Source organism: Seriola aureovittata, chromosome 7 (assembly GCF_021018895.1).
Source record: "Seriola aureovittata isolate HTS-2021-v1 ecotype China chromosome 7, ASM2101889v1, whole genome shotgun sequence".
Lineage (NCBI taxonomy): Eukaryota > Metazoa > Chordata > Actinopteri > Carangiformes > Carangidae > Seriola > Seriola aureovittata.
This window is the reverse complement of record NC_079370.1, coordinates 25,320,342-25,334,165: the sequence shown is the minus strand read 5'-3', so window position 1 is coordinate 25,334,165 and position 13,824 is coordinate 25,320,342. Positions and strand designations below refer to the sequence as shown.

Sequence of the window (13,824 nt, the reverse complement as noted above, 5' to 3'; positions counted from 1 at the left end):
TGGACTCACCTCAGGGAATATTTGGAATGCTTGATGTGGAAGGGCTCCTTACAGTTTACAAATTTCAGCTGCAAGTCAATTAGAGAAGCCAGACATCAAATATCAAATCCATGCACAGCACAGTCACAGTTGTTAGGGGTTGTTATTACATTTCTCGTTCAGCACAAATAAAAGACAATCATGCAAATTTCTATTAACAATATGGAATAACAGTGTATACAATGTGAGCTACAGGTGAGTGACAAATTAAAGGAGAAACAAACATAAAGTGTCTTCAGGTGTTGGGCCAGCAACATGCCAAAAGAACAGCTTCAGTGCTCCTTGACATTGACTCTACAAGTTTCTGGTTCTTCCAAAACATATTCCCTCATTTGTTCCAGGTTCCCTCACGCTGTTTAACACATCATCCCAAAATCTTCCATAGGTGTTCAACTGGGTTGAGATCTAGTGACTGTGAAGGCCACAGCATATGATTCACATCATTTTCACACTCAAAATTATTCAGTGACCCCTTGTGCCCTGTGGATGGGGTCCTTGTCATCCTGTTTCTCCACTCAGTTTTCAGGTTTTTCCTTTAATTTGTCACCGGTCCGCCCAATCTGCACTGTTAAAAATCTCATCTACGGAAGCAGCTAAAATTAACAAAAAGACTTCCATTTCTTTTATAGAGCTCCTGGCTTTAGTTCTGACAGCTCATCTTCTCTGGAATAGATAATGCTGCTAATAGGTATGTCTGTATATACTGTATTTCACTCTCCTTCAGGTTCCTTCCTGTGTCTTGATAGGAATAAGGCATGCCTCACCTCATGCGCGTTGGACGAGTTGTTGCGGATGCTGACCTTCAGAGAGCTGGACTCCCCCACCCGTGTGGCTGGGAAGGTGTACAGATCCTGAGGAGAATAGACACCCCTCCGCAGGGCCTCCTCCTGGCTGAGAATTATAAATTGTGCCAGTTTAAACAGGAAGCGTGATAATTACCATCAGAAGATGAGATATCTACTCTAGAACAAAACATATAGAACATTAAACTCAAGTTTTTTAATGAGCTAAAATAGTGGCAATTTTGAAAACCAATACCTGAATGATCTTTATACATAGAGTACTGGAGCGAGAATTCAATCTCATAAGGATGACTGGAGATAATTCAATAAGCCACAAATTCTATAACCATCCATTTATTTTATACATTACGAGTGCATCTAATTCTTATTTCTTTTTATTGTCTTTTAAGGGCATTTTTATGTCCCACACTATTGAGAGATGACAGGAAAAAGAAAGGAGATTAAATCGCAGCAATATCCCAGACTGGATGTTGCGGTGCCTTAAATTCCAAACTGAGCTTCCTTTACAAAAGATAAATGACATACTCTCTGGTCAGTCCAGTTATTCTGATATCTCATACACTGGCTTCTAATTTTTCCTACAGATCTTGGTGAGGGTCATGTGCATGTTTAGTTTTAGCTCAGGAGGTCTTACCTGGATTTGCCAGCTGAGGCTTCAGCTCTCCTTCTGGTCTTGACACTGGGCTCTGTTTTCACCAGAGAGTGGTCTCCTTCCTGTCGTCCCTCCACTGGTCCAGACTTTATTCCCTTTAGATACACGGATCAAAACTTTAGGATCTTAGCTAGTAAGCTCCTGATGTGCAAAGAAACATGGCTGCCATCTTCATACTACTTAAGAACCAACGGTTAGTAAAATACAATGGAGAAGAAACACCCTCCGCCTGACTTTATTATTGATGCTGACAAACATTTCTACTTAAAACTCATGTTCATATTTTAAATAACATAATATGAAATGGATCACACATATTCAGTTCAACACCAGACTGAGGGGTATGACACCAAATCCAAGTTTTCCAAACTGGAGTCACAGATTAGCATTTAACACTGATGAATAATTTAGCACTCCACTGTAACTGCATCTAAGAAATACAACAACAATAACAAAAACACTACCATCATAGCCACTTAACCTACTTAAGTGGAGGCATCTATCTGACACCCACTTGCTGTGTATGTGTGCTCTTAAGTTAACTGGGTCTGTCAAAACACTTCACATTAAAGCAGCAGACATGCGAAGCCCGCAGGCCCATCTCAGCAGGGTGGCTTTTCTTCCCATCCCACAACCCACTTTTCTCATTTGTTAATTCTGTCACTAACACTACAAGCCCATAGTTAAGGTACAACCATACATGCTAATTTACTAATAGGTAATGGAGGTACTGACACACTGCATTGCTTTAAAGTGAGCTATGCCCATGTGGCTCAAAGACAAACCAGCTCAGTGAGCTGTTTGAGAGTGAAACAAGTTCATTTGTCAATGTGAATAATTATTTGTTGTTAAAAATGTCTGATAAAATGGTCAATAAAAGCTAGTATAATGTAGACTTGGAAGTTTTTATGCTTTCCTGCTGCCAGAACAATATGAAAAACTGCAGAAGTAAAAGAAATGTACTTCATTAAGGTTTAGACAAAGCACAGTTAAGAGAACAGTTATGATACTGTGACCATTTTAAGAGAACAACAAAACAAAAATTATAGTGACTAATTGGCTATTATCAGGTATTATCTGGACAAAATTAAACTTCTATCAGGAAAAAAAGTGAACAATGTCTTTTCCAGTGCAACTGCTCCACTACAGAAGCACAACTTGCGCCTGTACATTTGTTCCAGTATAGTGTGTGAATCCAAGACCAAGTTAATAACCACAAAACTAATAAGCGAGTCCTCACAGTGCCACAGAGTTGGAAGCGGATTCTAGTTTTCTGCTGGGGCTCAGACACCGGGTGGCACTCCAAGTCCCAGAACTGTGCATAGTCCCCTCTGTCTCTGGGCAGGAAAGTAATTGGCACCTGAGAGATCAAGAAAATCATTGGAAGAATTCTTTTAACTGTATAAAATGCTTCTTATCCTCACACATGTTCTTAGAGGCCAACCTCTAGAAAGACCAGACTTGACAGCAAAACCAATCAAAAAGAAAAAAACAAAACACGTTTTGAAATTGCAAATATACACAACCAGAGATTTAAAGGGACAAATATGGAATAGGAGATTGTAAAAACAGTGATTCACAATAAAGCCCAGGTACTGTTTTGCTTACATTCTTTTCTTCGCATTGGTCTCTCGGGTTTGCAGTGCATGTCAAATAAGAAGTGCTGTTCCTCTGAGAGGAAACACTAGTGACAAAAATCTCAGTCTTTTGTCACGGTCAGCAGCTCAGTTAAATATCGTGGGTATCATGAGATCGTTCTCCCAGGAACACAAAACATTTATGGTAAATCCTGTCACGTCCTTTTACAATGACTTGCTCTAAATATAAGCATTGAGTCCAGTTGGACGTGAGTGACTACCTGCATCTTCTCGTGTGCTCCCAGAGTTCCCGAGACCCTGGAGCATCTGAAAGCAGCATATGTGGCCCGGTAAACATCTCCACTGTTGTCAACCCCCTGAGGAAAGACAAGGGACCACATCTTGACATGAGTCACTGCTATCACACAACGGTCAAAACCACAAGATTAAAATCAACAGAACCAACTTGTTACCAAAGTGATGCATGAGACAAAAGAAAAGATGTTAGCTACACTAGAAACTTCAATGAGACAAAAACTAATAAACAGTAAAGCAGTCAAAGCATCTGTTCAATATAGAGGGAGATAAAGAGAGGAAAAACAGAAAAGCAGCAGTCAGGACAAAAGAGTTGACAGAGGAGAGAGATCATAAATAAAAGGCACCTTGACGTATGGAGGGGCAAATGAAGACAGGTACCACCTCACTTCCTCTTCCCCATTTTGCACCTCCAGCTGGGCCTCTGAAGTACAGGAGCAACGGAGAGTTTGAGTCTCTCACACACACAGACACGGACACACACTCGGACACGGACACACACTCGGACACGGACACACACTCGGACACACACACACACACACACACACACACACACACACACACACACACACACACACACACACACACAGTGCTGTGCATACAGACGACAAATAATATGGAAAGTATTTCACACTAAAACTTATTGTAGATGTACACTGGTTAGTCACCTCCCTACCTGATGTTTCCCCTGAGGGAGTGGTGGGGAAGATGATGGTCTTGCTGCTGATATCCACCGGGGCCTGAGGTGTCTGTGGGGTCTGTGGGGTCTGTGGGTTCTGCAGGGACAGTGAGGACTTAGTGTTGAGCCTGGCTCCAGGCAGCACAGGGGTGGCAGCAAGAGGAGGCAGGGCTGACAGTGTCCTATCCGCTGGGGCTGTGGACACATCCAGAGCCAGGTCCTGACGAATCTGGACCTTAATAAACTGAACCAGTGGTCACATTGCACACGTTTAGCTCATGTTAAGTTCTCACAATCCAAGATAACATTTGCTCAAAAAGTTGCAGTATGTCCTGTGTGTTTCATACCTTCTGTTGACCATCACACTGGACATAAACCTGTCCACTCCATGGCAGCAGGGCAGATTTATTTGCTAGTGAGGGGTTGGGGCTGATCAAAATCTGCAAGTGGCACCTTGGACAACAAAGATTAAGTAAAAAGAGTAAAATGGATTCATTTAAGATACATAGATCATGATTCGACCTTCCTGTATTGTTCATCTTGTGAAGCTGTGATGACTAAGCTGCAACAGTTACACACATACACAAAATTAAACTGTCCAAAACATTTAGTGTATGTTTAATGCAAACGTTTACTTAATCGACCACATCTTTTACTGAACAACCAAGTGTATTCTTACTGAGGCTCGATGACTCCGTGCTGAGGGGTGATGGTGAGGCAGTGAGCAGGCCAGGACAAATCAAAGCTCAGCTCTCTGGATGTATTGTTCCGGATCTGAATCTGACTGGTGGTGGCTGCACCATCTGAAAAACAACATCATCATCACCAAAATGTGGGCTGCTAGCTGCATACAATGTTTGATTCCAGTGCAGAGTCACTCAGTTATGGTTTGGAGTTGCTTCACCAACTACACTCAAAATGTGAAGCATTAATGTTATTGCAGAATTCAAAGCTAAGGTGATAAAAGTTCACATCATGATGTGCTTTTCAGAATCTAGATTCCACTCACTGATGGTAGGAGTTGTGAGGACGAGCTGTTCTGGATGGATGGTCCAGGACTCAGACTGCCTGTGTAATGGCTCTGAAGCCTGAGGGAGCAAAAAGACCTTTACCTTGTGAAAATAAATAAATATATATATATATATTATATATATATATATATATATATATATATATATATATATTTATTTATTTATTTTATTTTTTTTGTAAAACTCAAACAAAAACCAGAATGAATTGAAACAAACACTCATGGCGAGAAACAATTAACGTTCACACAAGAGAGCTTCTGGTACCTTTATGGTGGGTTCTGTCACTCTCAGTGCTGGACCCTGAGGACCCTTGACTGGCAGCACATCCAGAGACACACTGCCATTGGCCAAACCACTGGGAATTACATAACAACAACTAAGTATGCATTGTGTTCAATCACACTTAGCACTATTATTATGAAGGACACACTTTGCAACATATTTGAATCCCTGTGTTTGTGTTGAGTGTAAATGTCGAGCTGTAAATTCAGAAGGTTGCGATTTAGATGAGCCAGGTCCTTGTATATTACACTGCGTTGGTAACACTGAGGGCCGTACCTGTCAGTCTCTGAATCGTGTCTAGCACGGGGCAGCTGCAGCTCAGTATGGTCACTCCCATCACAGTCTGTGCTCTTCGTACTTCCCAGCAGCGACACCACCACCTTACTCATGTTGCCATAGAAGATGTGGGCCTCATTGGGCCGATGGGGCAGGTCGTAGGCTATAGGAGAAGCGAAATCATCAGTCAAACACAGAAATGTTAGGCATGTATCCAACAACCAACATATTTAAGAATAAAAGAAAATTAACTTTTCAACAAACTCAAACACATTTACTGTCCACCATCCTTATTTTTACCAACTGATGGGTGAGATAGGTACAACAAACAACAAATCACACATTATTTCGATATTATCCTCATAACAGTCCATTTTAACTACATTCTCTGTTTAAAGCAGAGACCAAACAGATCTTATCCCAGCATGATAACACTGTCTTACTCTCTGTAACATTTTCTTCTCCCAGGAACTTCTCATTAAAGTCAATGTTTTTCAGCAGGCTGTTCCCAGACAGAGCTTTCCGTGCAGCCTCTGGTTTGCTCTGAAGCAATCTGAAAGAAGAAAACACAAACACACTGAAGAGGGAACAAAAGCCGCTTTCTCACAAAAACATAGCCATCTGCAATAAGACCTATAAACTTCATCAGAACTTAATTATTCACAATATATGTTTTTTGAAACTATAGCACAGTATACAAATCATATGTAGGCAGCAAATATCACACAGACATTGCTTTGTGTTTAACTGCTATGGAAAGCTGGTAGTAAAGAAAATGACTTTCCTCTTTTGCTTTTTCTCTGATAAATGTCAACATTTCTAGTTCCTGTGTGTTGTTTTTATTGTTAAACCACCTAAAAGACCAGCACTGATTTGTTCAAAGACAACAGTGGACTCTTACACAGTAGTAAAGTTGATTCACGTTAGAGGTCTCATATGAGCACAATGCTAATGATTTAAAGAAAGAAAAACTTACAAACAAAACTTGTCAGTGCCAGCTCTACATGTGAATTCAACAGACTTTTAGTCCTGGCTGGTGGCACTTTAAATGATTTCAAGTGACTTAATATTAAGGTAATAAGTAGAGTCTGTTCCTTCTTTTCTTTTAATTGGCTGTTGCTGCACAGAAGAGTACTTTCATGCTGCAGCAAAGTGACATTAATACATTCAGTGACAATAAATCGCTGCAGTCCAGAAATTCATTCAACAATGGTAGTAAAACAGGAAATATTCACTGTGAATCAAACTGTTCTTAAAGCCCCTGAAAACTTAGGTTTGAAAGGCTTAAAGTATTCTTCTAAAAAACATTAACAGTTTATGATTCAATAAGAATTATAAAATTATTCTTTAGGAAAACATTATCATTACTAAGCATATGACATCACCTTTTTTCAATGGCACTCCACCCACTTCAGTAAGGAGAGCAGACAAAAATACAGCAACAGAAATCTCTTGTGAAAGAAACGGCTCTGTCATTGGCAGGAGACTATTCATGTAGCTCATAAGACACTGGATGAGGAAAGGTTTCCAGGGCCTTTAAGGACAGTTCATCTACTACCTAGAGCCACTGTCTATACCTGCCAACAATATCACTATTTACAAGGAATAAACAAATCAACTTTATTAAGCTCAACTAAAAAGGTCTCACCTTCTGTACTGTTGCCTGGAGACCTCATCTCCACAGAACAGACAGACAGTAGCCAGCAGTGCATTGGCTGACTGACACAGGCTCTGTTCCCTTTGAGTGGACTTCATGAGCACAGTTATCACCTAAAAACAAATGCACACAAAAAAACCCCCACAACTATTCATATACAAGAAAGCCAAACTGAAGCACAGTCATTATTAACATTTAATTTTCCCCTCTCTGTCTCCTTATATCTGACTGCATCAGTTACTGTGTCTTGTACATTAAGACATCAGAGAATCTTGTACTGTACAAGAGTGACTTATATCCACTTGTATCCACTCTCCTACCTCCTGTGTCCTCTCCTTCAGCACAAACTGTGACGGGGCGAGGCTGATGACTGAGGGCTCTAACACTGATCGCCTCTGCACATCGGAGAAGGCGATGGCTTTGATGAAGGCCGCTCTGGAGCCGGTGTTCCTCACACATAGACACACTTTGCTGACATGACCAACAGCAATGTCGGACAGCGTCGCCATATAGCTGTCCGCCTGTTTCCTCTGGTCCTCCAGGATGATGTTGCTGGTCCCACCGTAGCCCGACAGTGGAATCTGAAGATGGGAAATACAGAAAACAAATTAAACTATAGCCATTCATTCATATTCAAAGGAAAAATGGACAACATAGCAAAGTGACAGTAAATAAAACAAGGGGAGAAAAAAGTGTGACAATTTATCAGGAGGATGAGAGAGAAATGCAAAGAAACTGATAACTACAGAGAAAGAAAAGAGCAGTGAAATACAAAAATGGTCACATCCTCACAGTGAATTTGACCCCTGGCTGTGAAGGCCGGACTCCAGACTGTTTGATCTCCAACTTGGCCAACATGGAGGCCACCCTGGTGGGAGCAAAGAGCAGGTGGACGGCCACGTCCTCTCGGGGACGGATGGACAGCTCCCCATGTCGGGTCAGACGCTCCTCTGGACTGAACATACTCTGGAGCTGTGAAACAAACACATTTATTTACTTCAAATTTGAACAGTCTCAAAGAAGGCTCATCAATCATGGTTTTATATCATTCAGATGAGAAAAGTCAAAATGTAAGGGTCATAACTCTGAACCCCTGAATGCCATATTAATGAATTCATCTTTTCCCTCTTTCAGCTTCATGTACCAGTGTGTTCTGTTTGTGCAAAGAAAACTGATTAAATACGGACAAGATGCCAAGGTTTAATCACCAAAACGACCTTTGAAGTTCATCACAAACATTTGCAGTAGATCCCTGATTTCAAATATGCAAAAATTATAGTCTACCTGAAAACAGTCCTGGTCTTGACCACGAATGAGCAACCGTAGCTGCTGTGTGGCATTGGTAGAGTTGTTCCTTAGAACCAGCTTCTGTTGGCTGAGAAACAATTGCAATGTGAGTACATGAGTTCTGTACCTCTGACAAACTTTGCTTAACTGATGTTCTGAGATTGAGAGTCATCATCTTAATGTCACAATTTGAGTAGAAGAGCAAGGTCAAAGCTGGATCTAGTTAAACCTTTGAAGTACACATCGCCTCTTTAGGGATTTAGATGTCTTACTGCCGTCTTTACTTTCCCTCCCTTCAATGAGTATAAATAAATTGTGCATTATGTTGAAATAGCTTCTGAGGAATAACATTCCCTGTAGATACCCTCTGTCCCTTCTCATGAATAACATTATACAAACCTTAATAGAATAAGATGGACCATTGGGCCTTGAATTTTTTTATTGATTACTTTCCAATGAATAACTGATACCTAGAGTGTTTTTTCTGTAACCAAGTAAGAGTGAAATTAATGAAAAACTGAAAAGTTGCTTACACAGCTCGTCCCAGAGTGACTCCTCCCCAAGCTATGAACTGTTTATTGGAGAGAATCGGGGGAATGTCTTTGGCCAGACCACAGCCTAAGACAGCAGCAGAGGGAACAGCAGGTTTCCCAGAGTCTTCAGGGACAACTTCTCCTTTCAGGGTTACCTCATACTGAGGGCCTGACGGCAACACCAAAATGGTGAGAAGGCTGTAACATAACGACAATGTTAATTCCAATGAGTGAATTTAGACGGCCACTGAACATGTGACCTATTTTGTGATATTCAAGGATTCAATCCAAAACTTTATCCAAAGGAAGACTAGATTCAACCTGAAAGCCAGGATACTGAAACTCTTAAGCCATGGTTTCATATGGAAAAACAGTATCAGATATCACTTAATGCCAAAAAACACCCCACATTTTGTAGGTGCTCGTCATTCATCCATTTTATGCCCTATCCTATCCAAGTCTAGAAACCTGGTTACCCGTACAGGTGACCAAAATGTCAGGTTCCTCCAGCAGATATCTAGTTGGGTCATCCTGGTTTCTCTAATGCTCTAACCCAGTTATGGAGTGGATGAAACTGTTACTTCTTGTTTACAGGACTTAATATGGTTACTCCAGAAAACCAAATACATCATCTGAAGTGCATGGAAATGTAATGACTGTCTGTATACCTTTCTCTGCATTTCCTGTTGCCCTGTGCTTTGAAGGACACAATGATCCCTTGCTCCTCTCCTTTTCTTAGGAGCAGTTCATCAGGTGTCACAGAGAAACTGTCCTCGGCGTCACTGCTCTGTACACAGAGGAATGAAAGAGAGAAAATGAGAGGAAACAGAAGTGAAAAGCAGAGGGCAAAAGTAGGAACAGTGGGTTGAATATTGAGAAGGCAACAAGGAGTAAAAGATGGAAAACAGATGAATGAGAGATGCAATGCAGAGAGGGTGGTAGGTGAAGCAAGACGGGGGGGTGGGGGGGGTCAAAACAGAAAAAGGGGGAATTGAGGAAGAGGCAAGAATAAACACAAGACACAAAGTTAGAAAGAGAATGAACAACAGAGGCAAGTGAAAGAAGACAAAAAGAAAAAAAACAAGAAAAACAGAATATGAATGAAGCCACACTGTATGTGCCACAGTCTGAGCCCAAAATGTCACAGAGGCTTACCCAAACCCCACATCTAATAAGGAAAGTAAATGTCAGATTTACCTTGAGTTTCAGCTGCACGTCAATGTTTCCAGCATTCTTTAATGGCAGCGTCTGTTGACTAGATTTACCCAGTGGAGCAGACAGGCTGACGGTCTAGACAGAAGACACACAGACATTGGTCAACCTGCAAAGACTCTCACTCTTAACACAGAAATCTGAAGTGATTAGCTTCATTGTTAAAGTTGGTCATTTATAATCAGAATGATCACTGTGTGTGATTCTTTATGAGACCAATCTTTTCTTTTATCTTCTTTCTTTTAACACAGTCAATCCTCTTTAACTACACCTCATGCTGGTACAATGATTTTTAGTTAAATTAAATTGGCAAATTCAGTACAAGCTGGTTTATCTCTTTGCTAAAAAATTGTCACAAGACTTACAATGTATTAATGTCTGTCATGTCTTTGGTAGTGTAGCTCTGCACAATACATTACAGTCTAAAAACAGCCTATGGCAGCTTGACTACCTGCAGGTCTTTAGGAGCATGGACCCTTGCAGTTCCAGACCTGGCCCTGATGGGAATACTCCAAATCACATGACTCGGACCAGGAGAGTCCAGTTCAATGTCCACCCGAGCAACGTACTCATCAGCCGGACCAAGCTCCCCTGACAAGCACAAGCACATTTTATGATTTCATTTAAATCAAGGAAAATCAAAAGGTCTAATAATTCATAGATCATTATAGGTTCAGTGACCTATTAAGTAGTTAACACATCAAGTGTTATTTAAGCATTGAGTCAATGTTGATTACCTGAAAAGCTGTACTTCTGAGGGGCCTTGAAGTGCACCCAGACCATGAAGCTTGCTGGATTCTGAGGGAAAAAAGTAAAATTGATCATGTGAGCAGTGACACCAGTTTAGCGCCTCAGGTGGGATAGATAATCAGTCTGGAAACTGTTTTACCCATAATATCTTAATGTTACCTCAGCAATCTTCACAGGAAATGTGAAACAAAAAGATGTAGCATGAAACAAATACATAATGACTACAATGATTTGCAATGATTTTGGCGACTAACCTCTCCGTAGCTGGCGTGCATCACGTGATTCATCACCGAGGGAGAGGACACTGGGGTCATGTGTCCAGCCTGCTGCGTTGCTTCAGATGTCATGGTACCAGGGTGCTTGGAAAAGTTGAAGCATCGCCACGCTGTAGCGTTCTAAAGGAATAAGACGTAGAATGTGAACCACTTTGATACAGTTTATTGTTGCCACTACTGTGTTTTTGCAGCATTGCACTGACAAACAAAGCATGAGTTTTTAAAAAGCAATTTCATTTAATAGAGATGAAGTATAAAGACCATATTTATGTTGGATTTGCAACATATTGCATCAAATTACTTTTTAATAACTTTTAATGTTGACTTAAAAATTGCCATTATAGGAGGAAATCACCCAAAAATATTTTGCTCATATTTCATGATGTCAAAACAGTGATAAAACTCAGACTCAGCTTTTGCTCTGTTATTAGGTCAGATGTTTAAACACTGGGATAAACTTAAGCTTTGTTTTATGCCAAAGGTCACAAGGCATCTTAAACCAAAATCCAGCTGCTTAACTCTCAGATGTTGCATTTAAATGAGTGTTCTAGCCTTTACACTGTGTTGTCTTGAAACTGTGTAGGTCCACACAGCTGCCACTGGAGGTCACTGCATCACTGTTGTCGATAGTATGTGTGTGGTAGTAAGTGGTTTTAGAATATGTGGAACTGTAGTGTTGACTCACTGCACTAATGACCAGGCGGATGGGTACTGTGGCATGAGTCCTGTTGAGCAGTTTGAGAGGAAGAGCTTTGGCACTGCCTCCTGGAAGGTCTCCAAAATCCAAATATCCAGATTTGCTTGCTTCAACCTGAGAATCAAAAATGAATTAGAGACGCTATCTCAGAGATACAATATCGTCACCTTCCTAAAATAATGGCCTAAGTCATGTTTTGACAAAAATGTTTTTTTTGCCTAAATCACCCCCTCATGATGCTGGCCACCTTGGTAAAATCGCCTGAATCCTCAGTTGAGGGGAACATGCAATTCTAACCCCGGTTGTATAATGGCCTATGTCAAAAGTGTGACTCTTTTGTTGAGTTTTTTGTGTTTCCTGAAAAACCTGAAAAAATGACTTAGGCCATTATTTTAAGAGGGTGTCGATATGGAACATATTTAATTTAATTCATGAATCATTCAGTAAAGCAGGGAACAGGCAGTGACACATCTACATTATCTCAAAAACCCCACCTCTGTACATGAATCTCAGTGTGTTCTCCAACAGGAAGCCCTCACCTCTAGTGCAGGATTCTCTGCTATGGCAACCAGCATCACCCTTTTAGCAAAGATATTAGCCCTGGAAGCCACCTCTGTCTCAGCAGACGCAGGCCAGGAGCAAACAGTGAGGACGCACTGGTAGACACCAGCCTGCGGAGGTATGAACAACACCTTCTGCTCTTCTGTACTCTTCGGCCCAATGATGGTCTTGTTCTTCACTATCAGCCACTGATAAGGCAAGCTGTCCACCTGTAGGAATTGGCATTGAAGACAAATTCAGTGTATTGTCACCTGGTTTGATCAATCAGTTTTGAGTCAGTTTTTACTTCACATTTTGACATTTCAGGGTTTTGGACACAATTTCGATGACGTGCTTTGATACTGCACAGAACTAGTCACCACGAACACCTCTGTGCCCTCTGCTCACCTTCTCTCCATCAATAGCCAGGCTGGTGACAGTGATTGACACTTGCTGCCATCTCTCAGAGGGGTTGAAGAGGCTGAGTGAGGTCTGTGAGGCGATGCCTACACAGCAGGCATGAGGGAAGCGCAGCTCCCCTGGTACAACCACTTGGCCTGAGGATGAAAGCATAATGTGGAACACTGATGCTGCTCCTCCATGCAGAGAAAAAGCTAAGTAATGTTCTTGCAGCAAACGAAGATAATGAGATGCAAAGACTTGAACATTATAATTGATTGCAGTAAGTAGAAATTCAGAGTTAAATTGTTTGTTGCAATTTTCTCCTATGCACAAGAAAATGATTATCTACCTCTTTAACAGACTGTTGCCAACAGATACAATTAGTTAAGGTGTGATGAATAGAAACAAAACAACAACAGTCTAAACTCACTACCGTTCAAAAGTCTTCTCAGTTTTTCTAATATCAAGAATGCACATAATATATTGAAATTGTTAACTTCTCATAAACACCAAGACCATTGCTACCTCTCAGTTCCTCAAGACCACATCCCGCCAGAGGCTCCTCATCATATTGACTGTAGAGTTTCCCCCTCATACCCAGGTCCTGTTGGTTCTGATGGGGTCTGGGGAGGTGATGAGAGCTAGCAGCCCCCGAGATTCCCAGGGGACCAGACGTGGGATGGATGTGTCTCACAGTTAGATCACTGTTGGGTGTGCCTGAAAAAGTGACCGGAGGCAGAATCAGTTAAACAAGTGTATTCCATGAGTTTAATCAGTATGCTGGTAAGTTGATGTGTAATAAGTAATATTATTTCTT

The 13,824-nt window shown here is 41.1% G+C and overlaps 1 protein-coding gene across 4 annotated transcripts in view; it reads right to left on the bottom strand.

Moving 5' to 3' along the window:
* cep192 (centrosomal protein 192) overlaps nucleotides 1-13,824 on the bottom strand; it is a 30,710-nt gene that overhangs the window by 2,840 nt on the left and 14,046 nt on the right. For all 4 annotated transcript variants that reach the window (XR_008828245.1, XM_056380865.1, XM_056380864.1 and 1 more), the window contains exons 25-51: nucleotides 13,533-13,724; nucleotides 13,014-13,162; nucleotides 12,605-12,835; nucleotides 12,054-12,179; nucleotides 11,348-11,488; nucleotides 11,081-11,141; nucleotides 10,795-10,934; nucleotides 10,329-10,421; nucleotides 9,800-9,918; nucleotides 9,132-9,329; nucleotides 8,596-8,686; nucleotides 8,104-8,283; nucleotides 7,632-7,892; nucleotides 7,303-7,424; nucleotides 6,098-6,207; nucleotides 5,655-5,817; nucleotides 5,361-5,451; nucleotides 5,075-5,153; nucleotides 4,745-4,868; nucleotides 4,413-4,518; nucleotides 4,063-4,309; nucleotides 3,734-3,810; nucleotides 3,353-3,448; nucleotides 2,735-2,854; nucleotides 1,477-1,589; nucleotides 804-930; nucleotides 10-68 (exon numbers count right to left, since the gene is read on the bottom strand). Coding sequence is in view for 3 of the 4 variants with exons in the window: in XM_056380865.1 (XP_056236840.1) it covers nucleotides 10-68; nucleotides 804-930; nucleotides 1,477-1,589; nucleotides 2,735-2,854; nucleotides 3,353-3,448; nucleotides 3,734-3,810; nucleotides 4,063-4,309; nucleotides 4,413-4,518; nucleotides 4,745-4,868; nucleotides 5,075-5,153; nucleotides 5,361-5,451; nucleotides 5,655-5,817; nucleotides 6,098-6,207; nucleotides 7,303-7,424; nucleotides 7,632-7,892; nucleotides 8,104-8,283; nucleotides 8,596-8,686; nucleotides 9,132-9,329; nucleotides 9,800-9,918; nucleotides 10,329-10,421; nucleotides 10,795-10,934; nucleotides 11,081-11,141; nucleotides 11,348-11,488; nucleotides 12,054-12,179; nucleotides 12,605-12,835; nucleotides 13,014-13,162; nucleotides 13,533-13,724 (3,616 nt within the window). In the remaining variant the exon portion in view is untranslated. The remainder of the gene's footprint in view (nucleotides 1-9; nucleotides 69-803; nucleotides 931-1,476; nucleotides 1,590-2,734; nucleotides 2,855-3,352; nucleotides 3,449-3,733; nucleotides 3,811-4,062; nucleotides 4,310-4,412; nucleotides 4,519-4,744; nucleotides 4,869-5,074; nucleotides 5,154-5,360; nucleotides 5,452-5,654; nucleotides 5,818-6,097; nucleotides 6,208-7,302; nucleotides 7,425-7,631; nucleotides 7,893-8,103; nucleotides 8,284-8,595; nucleotides 8,687-9,131; nucleotides 9,330-9,799; nucleotides 9,919-10,328; nucleotides 10,422-10,794; nucleotides 10,935-11,080; nucleotides 11,142-11,347; nucleotides 11,489-12,053; nucleotides 12,180-12,604; nucleotides 12,836-13,013; nucleotides 13,163-13,532; nucleotides 13,725-13,824) is intronic.